The sequence below is a fragment of the Tursiops truncatus genome, chromosome 1 (assembly GCF_011762595.2).
Source record: "Tursiops truncatus isolate mTurTru1 chromosome 1, mTurTru1.mat.Y, whole genome shotgun sequence".
NCBI lineage: Eukaryota > Metazoa > Chordata > Mammalia > Artiodactyla > Delphinidae > Tursiops > Tursiops truncatus.
The window spans coordinates 36,520,506-36,540,754 of NC_047034.1; the positions used below are offsets into that span (position 1 = coordinate 36,520,506).

General features: G+C 49.6%; 1 protein-coding gene across 6 annotated transcripts in view; it reads right to left on the bottom strand.

The window, feature by feature from the left end:
• PLXNA2 (plexin A2) overlaps positions 1 to 20,249 on the bottom strand; it is a 221,460-nt gene that overhangs the window by 121,775 nt on the left and 79,436 nt on the right. For 5 of the 6 annotated variants that reach the window (XM_033852877.2, XM_073802776.1, XM_033852874.2 and 2 more), the window contains exon 4: positions 2,980 to 3,114. In XM_033852877.2, the coding sequence (XP_033708768.1) occupies positions 2,980 to 3,114 (135 nt within the window). Of the gene's footprint in view, positions 1 to 2,979; positions 3,115 to 12,073; positions 15,052 to 20,249 lie in introns of those variants that run through there. The other variant, XM_073802788.1, reaches the window with a different exon arrangement.

The following is a 20,249-nucleotide window of genomic DNA, read 5'->3' on the forward strand; positions in this document are numbered from 1 at the left end:
TTCTGGAGACGGAGAAGAGTCCTGATCCCAAGACCTTAGACAAGTCTCTTTAAGGTCTGAAAGAGCCTCTAGAGAGTTCGATTTATTATCTCCATCCTTCAAGCTGAGGAAACTGAGTCCCTGCGAAGTTCAGGGTCTAGGTCAGCCAGCTGGTTAGAGGGAGGCCAGGGCTAGGACACAGGCCTCCTGGCTCGGCCTGAGGCCTGCCGGGTGTGCCGCCACTTAGCTTCCTCCTAACCACCACCCACGGTCACCACCCTCCTGAGTAATGGGATCATGAAGGCTGAAAGCTGGGACAGGCCATGAGGAATCTGAACAATGAGTATTCTCGGTGCGTGAGGTGGTGTGAAAGGAATTCCCCTCTTGCTGTCTCAGCCAAGCCTCACAGCGACCCTTGTAAGACATACTGAGGTGACGTGACTTGTCTAAGGCCACCCGGTTATAAAATGTGGAGAGCTTCAGACCTCAGTTAGAGCAAAAGCTGAACTAGAACCCACGTCGTTTGACTTCATTTCCATTGACTGTTCTCTTGCCACACATTCAACTGTTTCCTTTAAGAGGTCCGAGCTGTCTGTGAACACCCGGTGTACTCTTGGCCGCTTGGCCTCAGACAGATGGCCCTCCTGAGGTGTTCCTGGCCTTCAACCCTGGACCCAGTCCCTGGTGAAATCACCGGGCTACCTACTGCCCCATGGCCTGCGGCTTTCCAAGTGACAGGCCTCCGAGCTCCACCACCAGTCCCCCTCCGACTCTGCCTGCTGATCACGGCTCCACCTGGCATAGGGAGCTCCCTTGACTAATATCTCACCTGATTCAAGATAGCCCCATGGCAGTCAACCCAAATTCTTCCTATATCTGCTCAGCATGACTGGCTACTACTGAGCCCTTCTGTTTGGCGCCAACTGACAGGCACCAGGAAGCAGATGCAGAAGATGAGACCAAAGGAGGGATTATTTAGAAATAAGCTATGCCGACACTTGGTTTAGCCAGAGCTGATGCTCTCAGAGAGGACATCAGATATGGCTTCAAGAGGTCATTGTATTCCCTGAAGGCCACTTATCAGCCTCCAGCCCTCCTCTTTGGCCACGTTTTGAATTCAATTTCAGAAAGCATCTCATTTGACTACAAGATATGCAGCCCAAATATGTGCCTTGGCATCGTCTCAGTTCCACTGAGGTCTCACTGGTCACTTCTATTTGCTGTCTCCGCTTTTCTACTTCATGGGTTTCAGAGAACCCAAGAAAGAATTTTTATCCAGAGTTACCAGCCTGGTCCTCGGCCATACATAACGTCTTTTGAAAATATCATGTTAACGTAGGTCTATTTGATCCTAGTGACTATCCTTTAATGCACCGGTCTAGGGGGCTATCTCTCCACCCACCCTTCTATCTGTAGATATTTCTGCAGAAGCATCTGGAATGGTGTTCATCAAATGTTAACATGGTGTTACATTTGGGGGTGTGGGGTTTGGGAACTTGTTATTTCCTTTTCTGTATGTACTGTTTGAATTTGTATGGTGCCCACCTATCAGTTTTGTTTAAGAAATAACCTTTCGTCTTATAAACAAAGAAAAATAGGAAGGAAAGGCAGAGGATTTATAGCCTCCAATCTGATGATAAAGATTTCCTTGTTAGACTGTAAGCAACTTAAGGGTAGTGACCAAGTCCCATTCATTTTGATGTTTTTCCAGTACATTGTTCCCCATAAATACATGCCCAGTAATTTTTGTTTTTAGGGGTACAAGTTTGCATCTGGACTTGTTTACGCCTCAACCATGGGCGTTACAAGAGAGAAGGTAAAAAGACAGGTGGGTTCAAGAGGATCTGGATGTAATTTGCATACAATTAGCATATGGTTTGTGTCATCTCTTCTCAGGAACTAATTTTCAAGTTAAAGTTGCATCCCTGCTTCCCTTATGCCATCATGTGCCCATTCACCTCTTCCTTCCTCCACTCATCCCTTGTCCCCGATTCAGAATTCACACATACAAAAAGGGAGGAGGGAAAGAGAACTCTGGGTAGGGTGAACTTGATGACAGACACCTGGAATCTTTGCAGAGTATTTCGAGAATGACACCTGAGTGGGGAGGTACCCTGAGAAAGCCCACTGGTCCTCCAGCGCCACGTCCTTGTCTAGCCTCTAAGTCAGTGTCCCCAGCACCAAAACAGATTCACAGTCCTTCCCCTTTTTCTTTGGCCTTTATCTTACTTAACATGTTCAGGTCAATGTCAAGATCACCAGTCCTGCTGACTGTTGACCTGCTGACTGAATGAATGGAAGGTACCAGCCTTTCCTAAGGTCTAAGCTTTGCTTCCTGCACCTCCACTGATTTGGGGGATCCCCTGTCCTTCTCTTGTCCTTCACCATGGCTCTCCCTGCATTTGCCTTCTCTCTGCTTCCACATATTCAGGTCAAATATAACACAAAGGAATAACATTTCATCCAAGAGGGTGTGGAACCCACTCAGGTGTTACCCAGAAAAGGACAGAATTCGATTTCTCAGGCCTTCCCATCTCTGCAGAAAGAGCTGCAGCTTCCCAGAGCTGGCCAGCTTCTACCCTGCATCAGTCTAAGACTCAGCCCAAGATTTTCATCTCCTTCTGGGGACCTATCTTGGGTCTATCTCTCCCAGCCTGGAGGCCTGGATTATTTACACCTCTCTGGCTCCCTTGAGCAGCAGACTGTCGGCTCGGGAGCAGTAAATCTACCTCCTAATCACACCAAGCTGCTTCATGCAGTCTGGCCCGTTCTTGTGGGGCTGTTCATCACATGCTGAGACAGGGTCTGCGGCCTAAAGAGAGGCTCCAGGAAGTGGCTGGCCCCAACCGCTTCTCTCTGACTCCCTGCAAAAGCTTCCTAGGACCCCTGAGCAGCAGGCCCAGGGGTCTCTCTTGTTTGATGGAATAGTTTCTGAACAAAGGTCACTGGTTATCTGCTCCTCCTGGGCTCTGGAAAGGAGGGATGTGTGTCAGCACTTACTTGTCTCTCAGACATAATGTATAGGTAGCGCTGATCAATGGAGAAGGCCATGTCCCGGAGGATGGGGCTCCCATCTTTGAGCACGGAGACCATCTCATATTGGACCCCACCATGGGGGGGACCATCGGCTCGAATCTGCAAAAGAAAAAAGGGCATCCTCAGCATCTGTACTCAGTGGTTCCCTGTGGGTTTACCTGCAGGTAGTTTATAGAAGATAATCCCAACATCCTGCCCCCCAAGCGCTACCCTGAAGCAGGCTAGGTTACAGGGAAGACAGAGGTGCTTCTTAATTCAAACAGCCCAACTTCCACCAAGAGGAATCCTTTTCCAAGCAGTCTGAGTGTGCTGGTCTGGGACTTCTGATGGTGAGTTTATTTGTGTGCACGTATATATTTTTAGGTGTGATCTGAATATCCCTATATGGTTATTCTTGTGTGTGTGTACATATATTTACAGCACTGAATGATGAGGGTTTGTGGGAGTGTGTGCTTGTGCACACTTATTTGTGTTTGGGGTAGGAGAATTAACATCTGCACCGAGTGTTTTTGCCTCGGGCAAGTAAGAGAGGATGGTGGGACCAGCATACAAACCATCAGAGAGCTGGTCATCAAGAGATTCAAGATTTTAGGATCTCAGAAAGGTCTTTCCGACCCCAAACATATCCCCTGAATGGGTGCAAATCCACCAGGAGATTTTGGTGAGCCGGGAATCCCTGAGAACAAAAATCGGAGAATCGGCCTCGGAGCCCGTCCCAGGATAAGAAGTCAGAAAGGACTTGGAGGTCATTTAGTCTGGTGCCTCTCAGCCCTGGATATATATTAGAGTGATCTGGGGAGTTTAAAAAAATATATGGCTGGATCCATTCATCAGAACCTCTGTGCTTGGGGCCGTGGCATCTTCGTTGGGTTTCAAAGCTTCCCAGGTGAATCTAGTGAGTGGCCAGGGTCTAAAAGCACTGATTGTAGCCCAGTGGTTTTCAAACCAGCATGCCCTGAGAACCACCTGGAGGGATTGGGAAAATGCACCCCTGGGCCCACCCCAGGGTTTCTGATTCAGTGGGAATGAGGCCTGAGAATTTTCATTTCTAACAAATTCCCAGCTGATGTAGATGCTGCTAGCCTGGGGGTTTGAGAGGTGTTCCTCTAGTCTAAGCTCTACACAGAATCTGGAAATTCAGCGGAGAGAGGTCCCTAAGGACAAAAAGTTGATGGCAGGGAGTCCATAATTTGAATGTGCTCTCACCACTAGGTTTCCTGTTCCCAACACAGCAGCTGACTCTTGACCAATATTGCCAACCCCGGCTTGTTTCTTTGTCCTCCGTCCAACTAAACCCCCTCTAGCTCAAGCTCACTTTCCCCATGAAGCCTTCCCGTCTCTCCACCACACTAATTGCTCCTCACCCTGATGGCTTTTCATGCACCAGACATTTTGTCCTGGGATTATAATCAATTGACTTGTTCATCGTATATGCACTAGCTAACGTGTATTGACTACCTACTTAAATTGTTCTCTAATTGTCTCGCATGTGCGTAAGTCTGCCAACATTTTGAAGGCAGGAAGGCTTTCTATTTCTCTGAGGACGAGCCTCTGAGGACTAGAATGGAGCTGGGAACACAGCTGGTGATGGATAAAAGGGAATGCTTGAGAAATGCTTGTTGAAAGGACATGAACTATGAACCAACTGATAAAGTATCGTGGGCTCTTTAGTGCTAAATCAAAGTGAGGTCAAAAGACAATTTTCTGTGGACAATTTTAAGCTGAAGTCTTTCCCTCCTATTTCCTTTGATTTCTCTCTTGGACTTCTAACCATCTTCTTCCCTCTGCCCATTTCTCCCACCCCACCGAGAGCTCCTGAGAGCAAGGACCATGACTTATTCATTGCAAGGGCTAAGCTTGGGGCCTGACGCAAGGATGGATGAATGGATACTTGTTCAGTTTTTATTGGCTGAGTAGAGAGGATCAAGAGCATTATTTCTTGCAGAGTTGGGAGGGTAGGACCAGTGCTTCTATTCAATTTTTTCTACCCTCCTGAGAATCTGTGTACTTGAGGGGCCTGAGCCAGGGTGTGATCTGTGCCCAGAGTTGGGCTGGATTGGAGTGAGTGAGAAGCAGACCACGAGCCCATTGTGGGATGGGGCACAGTGGTTCTGGAGTTCCTAGTGGCAGAAACAGCACTTTCCTGCCTGAGGCCCTGGGCCTAGACCCCAGGAGTGGGAACAATGGAGCAGGGCTAAGAGTCAGAGGTACCAGGTTCTCCTTGTCTGCTTTGATGGGTGACTTAAAGATGAGGAGGTGACCTCAGTGGAACCGAAGAAACTCTGCTCTCAGCCATTCCTACTCCAGTAACTACCCACTGTGGGTTGGACTGTCCTTCTCTCCTAAGCTCCTCTTTCAACCTTTTTTCTGCCTTTTTAGTGGCTTCCTGCTGTTCCAAGCTGTTGCCTTGGCAACTGTCACTAAAGCCCCTCCTTCCAGGGGAGGGGTCAGGGGGTCATTTAATTCATTCTCATAGGGCAGAGGAAGACTCTGGGGTCAGGAATGATGGTGTGGGGCTGAGGCTACTGCCTTCCACCCTGGAGCAAATCTCATGATGGATTCAAGCAGAGGGAAGAAGAAGGGTCTCAGTCTGGGAAAATGCCCCACAATTAAAATAGTTCCCCTTAACCTTCAGAGCAGCATTCTCTCTCAGATGGACAAATACAAAATTTCCATGAGATCCTTCTAGAAATATAGTAGCTTTTAATCACAAAAGTTCTCGGGCTATTGCAGGAGGTAGGGGGAGATGTGATAGTCATGACTTCTTGTTGGCTTAACCTCAATATTCCCTCTCCATAAAATGGGAGAGTTCAAGCTCTGCTCTGTCCTCCAAATGGGAAATGTCCCAGTGCTTCTCACCACCCTTCGTGTGACAGCTGCTCCTCTCCAGGGATGTTTCAGTCTCCTCCGGGCACTGGCTCAGCCCCAGGAACTGAGGAACCATCCTCCCACGCCAGGGCCAGCCCAGGATCTCCCCACCTGGGGAGGCCGGTTAACCCTCTGCCAGGTGAAGCAGCCTCGTCCCCAAGAGCCTGGGCACACAAAGTCAGAAGGAGGAAAGCCATGTCTGGCCCTTTGTGGTCCCCAGGACTAGATGGTACCCATGGCAAGGTTGGAGCTGAATTGAACCAAAGATGATTTATCATCACATACTCTGCTGCATCACAGTTAGGACTAATCCCAGCCATTAACTTTTTTCTGAATAAGAGACCTAAACAGTTTTTTTTTTTTTTCTGTCTACAATCCCAATCTTTCAATAAAGCAGTTGAAGCCAGAATCAAACCTACAGAACTCTCAGACATCAGAGCTGAAACTAAACCAGAACAGAAAATGTTCTTGGTACTGAACCTGAACTAAGCTATCCTATTTCATTCAGTCTAAATCCCTGGAATGAAGAGCGGTATTGCCTAAGAAGTCTGTGCACCCCTACTTACTCCCTCATCCCATGCTATCTGCCTTGAGCTGGTGCAGCTCTCCAAGATACCAACAGGAGGACAGAGAAGATGGAGAAGGGGGCCAGGAGGCTGGGGGTCAAAGGGAATGAGGTGGGGGCAGGGCTGGCAGGCAGAAGCCAGGGGAGGCCAACTGGACGGCAGAGGTCTTTCCCTTCCCTAATTCCCTTTGCTCCCTCCAGGCAACACACTAAATTGGGACTCAGGGTTCCTGGGTTTCTGCTCTGACTGTGTTCTTGTTTGGGCTTGCTTTATGCCTAATGGTACACTTTTAGGTCAGTTACCTCATCTCCCCAAGGCTCAGTTTTCCTCTCTGAATAACACGAAGGAGCAATCTTCTCAGGGTCTATCACAGGAGAATCACAGACTTATGAAGACTGCCGGAGCTGTAGGGCTTTGGAGCCTATCTCATTCAAGGGCTTCCATTCATGGACATAGCTAGTCAGGGGTGGACCTGGGGCTCCCACCAGCTCCAGCCGGTGTGGTCCAGAGGAAAGCACATGGCTGATGAAGAGAACACCCTGTGACTGAGGAGGGACAAAGGTGGGCCCTACTGTAATTCAAGCACACGAGTCCCCATCTTTCTCTGTCTCGGATGGGAAGTTTTGAGGTTCAATGTTGTCCTCCATCCTTGCCAGACACAGGGTGGTGGTGGAGACTGTGACAGAGTCCCAAACAAAATTGGGATTTTAAAATGCAACACAGGGCTTCCCTGGTGGTGCAGTGGTTGAGAGTCCGCCTGCCAATGCAGGGGACACGGGTTCGTGCCCCGGTCCGGGAAGGTCCCACATGCTGTGGAGCGGCTGGGCCCGTGAGCCATGGCTGCTGAGCCTGCGCGTCCGGAGCCTGTGCTCCACAACGGGAGAGGACACAACAGTGAGAGGCCCGCGTACCGCAAAAAAAAAAAAAAAAAAAAAATTGAGTCTATTCTGTGGTATCCCACAAAGTGAGTTCTCTTCAGCTTCTGAGCTTGTGTCTCCAGGGCCAGGTTTCAATGACCACAAGGACAACAATACACTGAAATAGGCCATGAATCTAATCCAAGAGAAGGGCACTATCAGACCAAGTTGCACAGGCCCCAGCCAGACATCCAACCAGGCAGAGGAGGAGCATGGAGAAGGGTCAGAGGAGGGAGGTGATACAGACAGGGGAAAGCCAGTCACTTCAACCCGTCTTTCTACTTGGGCTCCTCCTCTCCTGGGAGGGCTTGACCTCAGCAGACATGCAGAGCTAGTGGTGTCAATTTGCTTGGACAAAGCTCGGGTGGGATAAGGGCAGTGTGCTGCAATGGAGGGTGACAGTCTCTACAAAGACGAGCAAAAGACAAAATGTGCCTAAACCATTGTTCAAGGAGATTTAGGCTAGCTCTAGTAAGAATTCCTGTCATGAGGAGCCCTGACTACAGAGTGGGTGACCACAGAAGACTGTATCTTCTTTCTCAGGAGAGTTCTGAACACGGGATGACTTCTTTTTTTTTTTTTTTTTTTTTTGTGCGGTACACGGGCCTCTCACTGTTGTGGCCTCTCCCATTGCGGAGCACAGGCTCTGGACGCACAGGCTCAGTGGCCATGGCTCACGGGCCCAGCCGCTCCGTGGCACATGGGATCCTCCTGGACCGGGGCACGAACCCGCGTCCCCTGCATCGGCAGGCGGACTCTCAACCACTGTGCCGCCAGGGAAGCCCCGGGATGACTTCTTTTGCTTCATGGTTAAATGTGGCCCTGCCTGAAGGTTGTGAGGATGATCTTGCTGGATTTTCAAAGGGCCCTGTTGGCCTAAAGAATTTAATAGCTACCACTTCTATTGCTTTTACCATGTGCTGGGTGCTGTTGAAAGTACTTAACAAAAATGAACTCATTTAACCTGTACAAGAACCCATGAGGTAAACATTATTATTATTCCCATTGTACTTGTACAGATGGGAAATTGGAGGCATGGAGAGTTATGTGACTTTCCCAAGATCACACAGCTAAAGGGTGGCAGTATTGGGTTTTCCACATAAAGCCTGATTCTCAGCCACTCTGTGACTCTCCTAAGAGATAATAATGTGTGAACACAGCCGTTCACTGCAGCCGAGAACAGAGTAGATGGGCAGATGAGAGTTCAAATCCTCTCTTTAGCTGCTCTTCCTCTTTCAGACCCCAAAGAAAGAGGAAGTGGCCAAAGTGGGACAAACACCTACTTCCTAGAGGCAACAATAAACTCAGAGCCTAATTTGGGGGGACCTGCTGGGAGGCTAAAAGGCAGTTTATCAGGGCTGGCTCTGGGGCAGGAGGATGTGAGGTGAAAACCAGGGGAGATTTACTGTCTGGTCCTCCTGGGGGGAGGGGCCTCTTTGAAATGAGAATGAAATAGTAATCCTATTAGTAGTAGCTTTCCTTTAAATCACAGCTAGGTCTGTACAGAAATTAATGACAGCCTCTTTATTTGACTATCCAATTTAAATCAGCATATCCAATTAACTAGCTTATCTGCAGGCCCCTCCAAACTCTTTTTCTTATGCATCAATTTCTTCCCTAGTTAGTCCTAAATTATGGAGTTTTACTTGGGATTTGACACTCTAACATCACTTTATTATTATTATTAGTAGTAGTAGTAGTAGTAGTAGCAGTAGTAGTATCTTGTTTTTGCAAGAGCTGCTGAAGAGCAATAGAATTGGGAATCTTCTTGGGCCTCTCAGTAGGAAATACATCGGTTTGAGAGACATCACCACACAGAGGGAGGCACTGGTTTGCGTCTGCAGGGCTGGGATCTAATCCCAGCTTTCTCAATAATTGGCTATGTGACTTCAGGCAAGTCACTTCACTTGTTTGTGTGATAGTTTCTGTGGCTGCAAATTTCGGTACTGTCTAATATTCATTCAGGACATGCCTCCTGTTAGCCAGGCCTGTGCTAAGAGCCGGGGACACTTCGAGAAAGGATCCCCTTAGGAAGCCCCAGGAATGGGGAAGCAGACAATCCAATCAGTCCTCACATACACCTGGGCCACCCCGTGTGAGAGGAGGTTTGCATGGGGATCCCAGGGAGGCCGGCATGGAGGGCAGGGAGGCACCTCACCTGGACTGAGGGGAGGGCTTCCTGGAGGAGGTGATACCTAAATTGAAAAGTAGGAGGGGAAGGAAATGTGAGTTCTTTGGAAACTTTAGAGTGTGATATAAATATAAAAGTGTTATTGTTATGTCCAAGCCCAGATTTCTTGGAAACTTGGTTTGTCAGACCTGAGTATTTGGAGAGGATGAGGTTTTTGACATGTAGTTATTGAGGGCTCAACAACAATTTCAGCAGGTCTCGTCACCATGTGTCCTAAAATTCCCTTTGGAGGAGGCCTTTATTATTTGATTTTATCTCTGGCTTCAGGATTCTGGGCTTATGAGTGTTTGTGTTTGTGTGTGTGTGTGTGTGTGCACGCAACACGCGTGTGTGTATGTGTGTGTGTGTGTGTGTGTGTGTGTGTATACTTTGACACCTTTAAAGAGGGGAAAGGTGACGAAGGCCTGGTGCTGCTCAGACTGAACTTGGGAATGAGTTAATGAGCAAGTGTATCTGCAGCTGTGCATTGAGTGGCGCGGGCGAGGATTCATGCTGAAGTTTATTTTTGTAGAGTTTCATGACCCGAATTATTTATAGATTGAAGTGTTTGGTAAAGTCAGTCTCTGAGATTCTTCCTCCCTCTATCCTGCACACACTACATGTGCATGCGTACATAGACACACACACACACACACACACACACACACACACAGAAGCAGCAGCAGTGACTTCCAGGGTGCCTCTGGCTCATGGCAACCCCCGAGGTGTGCAAACATTAACTATCTACGCAGAGTCACAGTCCAGTGGGCCGAAGCTCCCTGGAGGACAGCTGGGAGCCTGCCCCTCAATGCTTGGATGATTGGAGAGGAACACAGGAGCCTGGAAAACTTGGCCTGTGGCTTGCACAGAGCCAGGAGAGATGAGGAAGAGGGAGGAAGCCAAGGACCCCTCCTGTCCACGAGAAGGAAGGAGGTCACCAAGGTGTGCTAAACTTCGAGAATTCTGGCTGCCCTCACCTTGGTGTGCATGTGCACACACATCCTCCCACACACGTGCAGATGCTTCCAGCCCTGGTCCCCAGTGCGCTGTCGGCCAATCACAGGGGCTTTGACACTGGAGATTGATATTTCCATGTACAACTATTTCTATTTCTGTGCATGTCAGGAATCTGCCCTAGATATTAAGCTGGGGGTGGGTGAGCTAGCAGAGGGGGTGCACGGGGCTAGAGGCTCCTGGATTTTAGAAGGCCAGCCCACCGTGGGCTTTCTCCTGGAAGGGAGGGAGGGGGTCCCTAGAGGAACCACCTGTCTCTGGACTTCTGCATCTTGGGACAGTCTGAGAATCCTGGCTTATGAGGACCGGGGATGTGGTGGATATTTATTGAGCGTGTACTCTGAGCAAGGTTTGGGGGTTAGCTTGGGGAGGTTGGCTGCAGTGGGATTCCCTTCTAGATCATGGCTTCTTTGCTTCTCATCAGCCAGGGGTAGACGACCAAGCAATCACCATCCAGCGGCCCACAGAACCGCGAGGAACAGCCTCTCTTCACACCTTCCTGGGGTGAAGGACAAACTGCACTTTACAAGGGCACCAGCTGCTGTCCCAGGGGCCTCTCCCTTTACGCCTCAGGGGAGAGTGACATCAAGTCCCAGAAGCACCAGAATCCAATCTCTTGGTTCTCGCTCTGTCAGGCAGGGCTTGGAGCTCCAAGGCCCAGGACAAGGGAGTAGAGCTTATAGAGCTGAATGACATGGGGCAGCTCTGGAGCACCGGGCTCTGACCCTAGATCAGCCCCACCTTTCAAGGCTGCTTGGGCGGGTCAGGAGGCTCCGGGAACAAGCTGAAGCTGCCAGGGGCAGAGGAAACACTTGATTGTTCTGGGAAACAATAAGATAAACACAGCGAGGGATGGAAGAAGCATTAAGCAGCTTCAGATGAAATCAAATCACGCAGCAGCAAAGCAATAATTCACCGGGAGTGCACAGAGTTGGGGGGAGCACAGAGTGGTAGCAGGAGGAATTCATAAAGAATAATGAGCGTCTCCTGCTCAACCGGAATCTCTGTTTACCCAAAACTCTAGCAATGTTGGACTCTCGGAATCTCCATTCAAGGCATCACACTCAGGTTACCAGCCTGGGGATGCCCTGGCTGTATCGGGATAGAATCTAACCTCTTAGGCTTTTTGAACTGGGAATGATTTAGAAGCAACCTTTAGGGTCCATGTGGAGGCAATGCAGCCTTCACCGAGCTCTGGAATAGGATGCAGTGAAGATGAGGCATATTGACATATGCCGAAGGTTAACTACTACCTTGGAAAATTTCCAGGGGGAGCTGGGGGGGCAAAGGAAACTAGCACTTCCTAGAACTGGACATATAGAGGGCTTTGAATCGCTTATCTCCCTTTATCAATTAGTTCAACGTATTTATGGAAAATCTATTGAGCATGACAACCAGCGTGCAAAAAGTTGGAGATACAAACATGGCTAATCTAGAAAACTCTGTGCAGTAGGCCTTCCCATCTCACAGAATAAGAAACATAAACTCTCTAGAGCAGGATCACACAGGAAGGAGCCCAGCAGAGCTCCAAGCTGCAGCTGCCTGACTGCAAAGCCTGTACTCATCTCTTTCACTCTGCTTCCCTCTGGGGCCTCGGTCTTCCCTAAGTCAAACAAGAGGACAATGCCTGCACTGGGACTAAAAATTACATCTAAAAAGTGCTGGGTGTCCCTGGAGATAACTCCTGGGGAACAAAATAGATCATGTAGCTGTCTCCTCCAGTGTGACAAAGAAGGCCACCTGCAGCTGGAAAAGGAGCAAAGGGCGGGGCGCCGGAGAGGGTTATTACCCTCTTTAATTAACTCATTCTTTTCAATGGCCTAAAATTGCGCCGCATTTTAGAACCTGCAACAGTAATCTCTTGCTTTCATTAAGGCTGAGGATGGCATTTCGGGCTGGAAGGATGGGAGGGAGGTCTAGGTTTGTGAGCACGGCTATCTGACACTGGGCTTGTGCCTGAATGCAGGAGACTCCCTGAGATTTTAAAAGGAAAAGTCATTTTAAAAAAACGCATGTGGCATGTGTCTACCATAGTGCAGAAAATGCGTGGTAACTGAGAGAAGCACATCCGTGTCACTGTATTTCTCTTCCCATTGTTAACGGGCTAGGTCTGAGTCTTTATTGCCTCTTATCTGTGTTACTGCGATAACCTGAGAAATTTCCTTGCTTCCAGCATATTCCTGCTCTAATCTCTTCTACCAAACACTGCCAGATTAATCTTCTTAAAACACTTATTTGATCCTGCCTTTTCTGTATGCAAAATCCTTAAATTTCAGGTGTTTGTAATTTTCTCTCTCGCTTATCTCGGTCTATTTTTTTTTTATGATGAACATACACTACTTTTGGAAGACGGAAAAAAAAGGAAATCATTGTATGAATCCATGCACACACACAAAATACCTTTAATTGTCCCTATTGATAATTTAGAAAAGTTCACATGCCTCAATTTGTCATTCAGGGGTCTAGCTAACACGGCCTTCTCACCATTTTCCAATTATGTCCCCAGGTTCTTGGTCTTTACGCCTTTGCTTAAGAATTTATTTTACTTCCTAGATCCTAATCATCCTTCAAGACCCAACCCAAATGCCACCTCCTCCATGAAGCCTGTATTGATCCCTCCTTTGAACTCCGACAGTATCTAGTGTGACTCTTGGCACAGTTACTTGTGAACACGTGCAGTTATCTTTCCTAAGATTGTAAGTCCCTAGAAAACAGACACAATGTTTTGTGCAGCTCCATATGCCTCACTGTACTGGGTACTACTGTGTACAGAGCAGGATAACACAGGCTGATGGAATGGATGGATTCTTGTTGCTGAAACCAGGCAGGAGCGGAACAGAAGTCAGAGCCCACATTTATTTAACCCCTATTATTGTTAGATACCATGCCGAGGGCTTTATACACTTCTTCTCATTTAATTCTCACAAGAACCCTATTATCGCATGTTATAGATGAGAAACTGAGGCACAGAGGGGTGAGGAAACTTCCTCAAGGTCACAGAGCTGGTAGGCAGAGAGTCAGAACTCAACTCTCTAGAAAAGAATGGGGAGAGGAGGGAATCTTGTTCCGTGCATCCCCCTGCCCCCTGCAACCAAATCTTCTGGAACCTGGAGCACAAACACACTGTATGCATTAGTGTCTGTTGAAATGATCTTTTTGGCTCTCGTTGGACTGGTAAGAGCTCTTAGGGGGAAAGTACGATAAACACTCAAGGTGCTGCTCTGAAAAGAACTGCAGGGCCACTAAGCTGGAGCTCTGCTGGCTCAAAGGCAGACGGAGAGCAAGAGTTAAGGTCATGAAGATGGGGTCAGAGTTGGGGTCTGAGAAACAGGGTCAGAGAAGGGAAGGGAAGTGAGGCCAGAAAGCCTCCACCCCCTGAAATCTGGGGCGGTCAGTGCAGTGCAGGGCAGCCCTGTAGGCTTTGGTGTGTCTGACTTCCTGGCAGAGCCCAAGGGCAGAACAGACAGCTGAGGGAGGGTCTAGCTCTTTAAAAGATTCTGTTTGAATAGCTGTCATCTTCACACCTTTCCCCATCTCCCCTCCCAGGAGAGGGACTCTAATAATGAGCTGCTTCATGACAACAGACCCCTAATTAATTCATTGCTATTCTTCTGGGGCCAGATCATTCTAATCAAGGTGGGATGGGCTGGGGCTGGTGAGCAAGGATTGTCTCATCTGCTCGATCTGCCATGGACTCTAGCTGCACGCCCTGGCATTGCTGCTCAGAGACCCTTCCCGGTCACCAACTTCTCTTTGGCCGGACCCCTGCTTCTCCTCGATGCCCGCCCCCTCCTGTGCTGACGCCCCACAGCTGCTGGGCACAGTGCAAGCACGGAGCCCCTGCCGGTGCCTGGGTACAACAGTGAAGTAGGTGCCAGGAGCTCAGTGGGGGCGGGTAGTGAAGGAAGGAAGCCTTGTACAGAGCAAACCTTGTACCATCTTTTCTGTGAGCATTAGCAGAACATCCAGTGGGCTCAAGGGTCAGCAAAGTGAAGCACCTGCCCATCCTCCCGACCCCTGAGAGGATCCCACTACCAGGATGCTATGAACTCTTGGGCTCTGGGCAGCCACACACCATGGCACCCAAGGTGCGGCTGCATTTTCGCAGCCGATAGAATTTTTGTATGAGGATGTGAACAGATGAGAGGTATCAGGACGGCAGGGAACTGCTCTAGGGACAATATGAATCAAAATAACTTAAAAAATACTCCCTGCCCCGCCCAAAGGCAGATCACACTTGCAGATGACGGAAATTAAAGGGCACGCAGGTCTCGTCTCTATGAAGAGGGCAGCCTCTACAGAGGTTTTTCAGTTTCCTTTCTAGATCTTTCAAGCCCCACACGTCAATCTTCCCTTCTGAGAGGTGTTGACTGTCCAGTCAGGGCTGATGTCTTAACTCGCTGGGGGCGGAGGCCACACAGGGGCATTCAGCCAAGGGAGTTAATTCTCACTTTCTTCATCTGCAAAACTGGTAAAAAACAGCACAGCCTACATGACAAGGCTGTGGTGAGAACAGATTAGATAAGGAATGTGAAAGCATTTGGAATGCTGGAAAGGGCTGCACGGAGATGAAGAATTTTGGGCTGGTTTGCTCTTAATCCATAGACTTGGGTGGGACCAGACTGAGGAGGAAAACTGGGCAGGGAGGGAATTCTTCAGGGGTCCACTGGAGCCATCGGTCACACCCTACTCTCAGTCCTTTCCAAGGGAGCAGCTGGGGAAGGAGGAGGGGTTGTGGAGGGAGCGGAGGAACGCAGGAACCTTTGCACTGTAGGAGCTTGCAGGCTTCTTTTTCAGGCAGCCTCCCTGAGTGCGAAGGGATGGTTTTGCTGGGGTCTCCTACGCTGGGGACACAGAGGGTGGAGGCCCCTGGGCCCGAAAGGATGGCAGCGTTCTGATTCAGACCCTTTCTACTCTGTGAAAAAGAGAAAAGTGAGGGGGAGGCTCCAGGCCTTTCCCCACAGAGAGAAGGCCGCTCGGGGCAAACCTCCCCACTTCTAATCTGTTCCTGAAAAAGAGCTAGAAGGAGCTGCAGCTTAGCTTTTGTTTAAAGTACTGAAGCATCCCCCTGTCTGCCCCTCGCACACCCCCAACTCCTCTCTATTTTTTTCTCTTAAAAGAGCGTTCCACCTCTCCAGGGACTGGAATCATTAACTGAACAGCACTTTGCCTCTCATAGCTTTTGACAATTTGGCAGTGAGCTGGAAAGTACCAGAGAAACTGCAGAAAAAAAAAAAGCAGAGGGAGAGAGGCTGGGCAAAAGGGATGTGTCCGAAGGAGCAGCCCGGTGTGTGCCTGGCCCCTGGCTCAACACCGCGATGCTCTGGATCTGCCTCTCTCTTCCTGCCCAGCTCTGTGGCTCAGGGGAGCTCTGGGTGCCCGGCTGTCAGGGAGGTGTGGTCGGGGTGGGCGGGGGAACATCACGTGGCTTCCCATCCGACCCCCCACCCCCTTTGCTGTCACTTAGAGGCTGCCTGGGACTGGCTGGCATCCAATCTAGACAAGGATGCTTCAAGGAGAAGCAGGAGGTGGTGCCCCTCACCCTACCTGACACCTGAACCTCGCCGTGACGAGCAGAGGAGGGGCCCCTGAGGGCTGAGGTACGGGGAGACCACGGGGCTGGACGGGGAAGGATGGGCCTTCCTTACAAGGAGAGATGGGCCTTCCTTTGCTGAAAGGCCAAGTCCTGGGCATTTCTGAAGAGGAACGAAAACAGGCCAGGGAAAGGAGGGTCACGGGTTTCCCAGTCAAGTTGTGACAGAAACAGAGCAGAGAAGGGGAGAATTCTGGGGCTTCCTGGGAGACAACTTAGGTTGGAGCATCTGCAGAACCGCTCTGGACAGTCCCAACCATTAGGAAGCTGATGGCTTTGAGGGGATTTCTCAGAAGGGGCGACGGGTCCCCAGCAACCCTGGCAAGGACCAGCGAACTCCTGAGTCTCCTCCCTTGCTCATGGCTCCTCTCCCCACGCTAGGAATGCCACCTTCTTCAGTAACCCTGGAATGGAGTGTAGCTGCCACTATTCGGGCACATGCTACATGTTGGATGGGGCACCAGGCACCTTGCACAAAATATCTACATTAATCCCCCAAACCCGTTTCACTGATGAAGAAACTGGGGCTCAGAGAGGTCAGGTAACTTGCCTTAGGTCACACAGCCAGTAAGTGGTAGACAGAGGTTTTGGAACCTGGGTCAGTTTGATTCTACAATCTTATTAAGCCGCATGCCTCCCCAAAATGCATTCACCTTTGCCTTGCGTATGACGTTAACATCTTACTGTCTACCATTTTAAGGCTCTTTCTTATTCTGCTATCTGAGCCTCTAGAGAAGTGTCCACAAAAATTATAAATTCCCAGATGTAGAAGCTGAATCTATATAGTTCATTTTATTCAACTTAAAGCACAAAGGGGTTGCTTTAAAAATTGCATTCTATCCTTGAATCAAGTTAGAGCTCCAGAAAGCCACAAACGTGGACCACAAAAGCTTAACCAGCAAGTTTCACTTTCCTCAATGGACTTATCTACTTGCTTTTTATTGTTGGTTACTCCACGAGAGTAATTCATTGAATGATAATTGTTACATGGATGTCACGGCCTTGGCACTTTAGCGGAAGTTTATATAAGAAATTACCATATAAAAGAGGCTTCTGATTTTGATGTCAAATTTTGTCCTGGTTTCTGTATAAGCACTCACATGATTAAGTCACTTATGTAATGTCCAGGAATTGTCTCTCCTGAAAAAATAGGTATACTTCTACTGCAGACTAAGAATTCTAGTTCATCTCATTTCCCTTTTTGATTCAGCTGCCAGGATACTCAGGCCAAATTTGAGGCTGGGTGCTGGCGCCCATATTGGCTTTATTCTTAGCATATTTATTTCCGCTCCCCTCTTATGGCTTGAACTATCTAGTTCCATACTGGTTTTCACTACATATGTTTGACAAATCCTTTATAAGTCACCTAATTCCTTATTTGGAAAGAAGTTATGCTCATGCACTCATATACTCTGTACTGCACACGTTTACATTCTGTTGTCTGTTCCCTTGACGTATTCTCAGGTCTTTGCACTGTGCGCTCATATCTTTTGCCTCTGTGGGCAGGAGCTGGCCAGGGTGTGTTTCTGGACTATTCCCAGGATGGTTTAAGTGTATGTGAGATCTTGGAAGAGGGGGAAGAAATGAGGAGATTATCACTCACAACTTAGAGCCAGAGGTCAATTTGCATTCTTCTGGGCTAATGAAAACCCATAGATCACTGTGCATCTGGCCCATAATACCGATCCCTAACTATTGGTAAAACGGAAGAATGAATGAATGAATGAGTGAATGCTTCTCTGAGCCAGGAGGTTCTTCTCCTAGGAGAAGAAAGCAAGGGCTGGCAGGAAGCCCCATCTTCAGGCCACAGAAGAGACTCAAGATCACTAGGAGCCCAATGGAGTCCATGCTCCCTGCCCCACCCTTGTCCCCCTACACTTGTCACCTGTGCTGTGTGTGGCAATACTGGGCCAGCGTGCCGGGCACTGGAAGAAGGAGTGGGAAGACGGAAAGGAGGAAGGCAGGAGGGAGGCCTGCCTCTGCGGCCTTTCAGTTCTTCCCCCCTTGAAAGGGAACATGACAGAAATGCTAGCCCACAGCAATTGCGGGACAGAATGCTGGTCCCCAAAATGCCTGCTGTTCACCTCCCACATGCCCATCTCTTTCTCCCTCTCTTGTGTTTCTCCTGTCAATTCCAGTTTCTCTGCATGTCTACTACCTCTCTTTGTCTTTCTTTGCTGTCTCTCTGCCTCTCTCCCTGTCTCTCTCTAACACACATATGCACCTCTCTCCCCGACCCCCAAGGGAGAATCTCTTGGAGCCCTCCTTCTACCCTCATCTCACGGACTCCAGAGACAGCCAAGAGCAGAAGACCCCGGGATGGAGCACGGGGTGCTCCCACCTTCCAAACTGACCTGCCTTCAAACCTGGACTTCAATTCTAATCCCAGTAGCTTTGCCCACATCAGTTGGTCTAATTTTTTCCTGTAATTAAATGGGAGCCCCCCCCCCCCATTTCTAATCCCAGATAATTAGCTCTCTGATTGCCAGTGCTGGGCAGGAAACCTCGTGTTTGGAGAGGGATTTTGGACAGACGGATTAGGCAAACACTACGCAGGAAGCCGAAATGGGAAAACAGGCTGTTCTCAAAGTTTGTTGTGAAAAGAGATTCATGGTGGGCAAAGGGCCTGGTTGCCTCCAGGTGGTCTGAGCTGCCTCTGACCCCGTTAGGTTCTCCAGCAAATGGATAGCTTTCCTCAGCTTGCAGGATCCTCCCTATGGTGGGCTCTGTTTCTAGCCCACCAGGCAGAGGGTATTCCGGGGGTGGGGGGCATTCCTTCCTGCTCATGGAGAGGAGTGTGTGTCTCTGCATGAGAGAGAAGAGAGAGCCCCACAGGTATCCATCCCCACGTGCTGGACGGGTGTGATCAAAGGTTAATCAAATGTGGTGGGTGAGAAGCCTGCCATGACTCCCACTGACCCAGGGGGTAGGGAAGATGCCAGGAAAATGCAGGAATAAATCTCCCTTCTACAGGCTTTGGGAGGCCGCCTCAGAGAGGCAGAGGACAGGGGCCCTGCGGGTCAGAGTCTCCCAGCTGAGGCTGGCTGGCACTTTGGCTGAAACTGCCGTTGTATTATCATCTGCTCTGCAGAGAGTGTGCTTGGTCGATGACATTTTGTTTTTGGTTTCTGTCATCCAAATTTTCCTCTATGATATCATGACCATCCTGCAGGGGTCGGTGTCCTATTAGAGAAGAGGAAACTGAGTCCCTCAGAAAGCAAATGACTCCCTCAAGGTCAAGAGTGAACCACCACAGCAGAGCTGAGGATAAAGTGTGAGGCTGCAGGCAGCCGGTTGTCCCTACTCTGCGCTTAATGCCATGTCTTCCAGCTCTGGGATCCCTCCATTGGGAGAGTTTGGGCATTTAGAATATTGGAGTGATGAGAGATTTGGGACACCGGACATCCAAGGAGATTCAGGACTCTGACAGCCAAGGGCTGGGAGGATTCTGAAAGCCCAGTGCTACCTGGATGCCCATCTGGACGTCTTCCTGACGTGGAATGGGGCTGGCACTCTCAGGTCCCTGCAACGACCTCGGTATGGTCCAAACGCTGAGGCGCCTTCTTTCCTCTGCGCTACTGGGAGCTTTGAGGTTCGCTCACTCTGGTTCTGAGAGGAAGGGGCATGAACTGATGCCGGGGGCTGGTGCAGGGGGGGACCTGTGCTTTCTGAGCTGGGAGGAGCAGCACAGGCCTGTGGGCTGGCACCTGGGGGATCTTCCCAGCCTGCTGCTTAAGGCGTCCGGCCCTGCTTCCCCACGGTGGCTCCTTCAATGAGCTCAGGGCGTGGGGGAGGGAGGGAGGGAGGGCAGGGAGGCCGTGGATGGATTCCAGATGGGCTATCAGGTTTGCCCACAGTCGGCTCTGAGGCTCCTCTGGTCTCCGAGGCTCCCTCAGCTCTGATTCAGCTACACAGCAAAAGCCTGCTCTGGAATGCCAGTGAAACCCAACCTGCCTCTCCCCACAGCCTCCCCCCACCCTCTCTCGGCACCAGAGACAGCACTTTCCTTCTCGGCCCCTTCTAGAAGTAGAAAGGGTTAGAGCTGGGAATTTGGCTGGTGGCCGGCCCCCAGCTCTGGATCTCTGACCTATTCCCCCAGGGAAGAA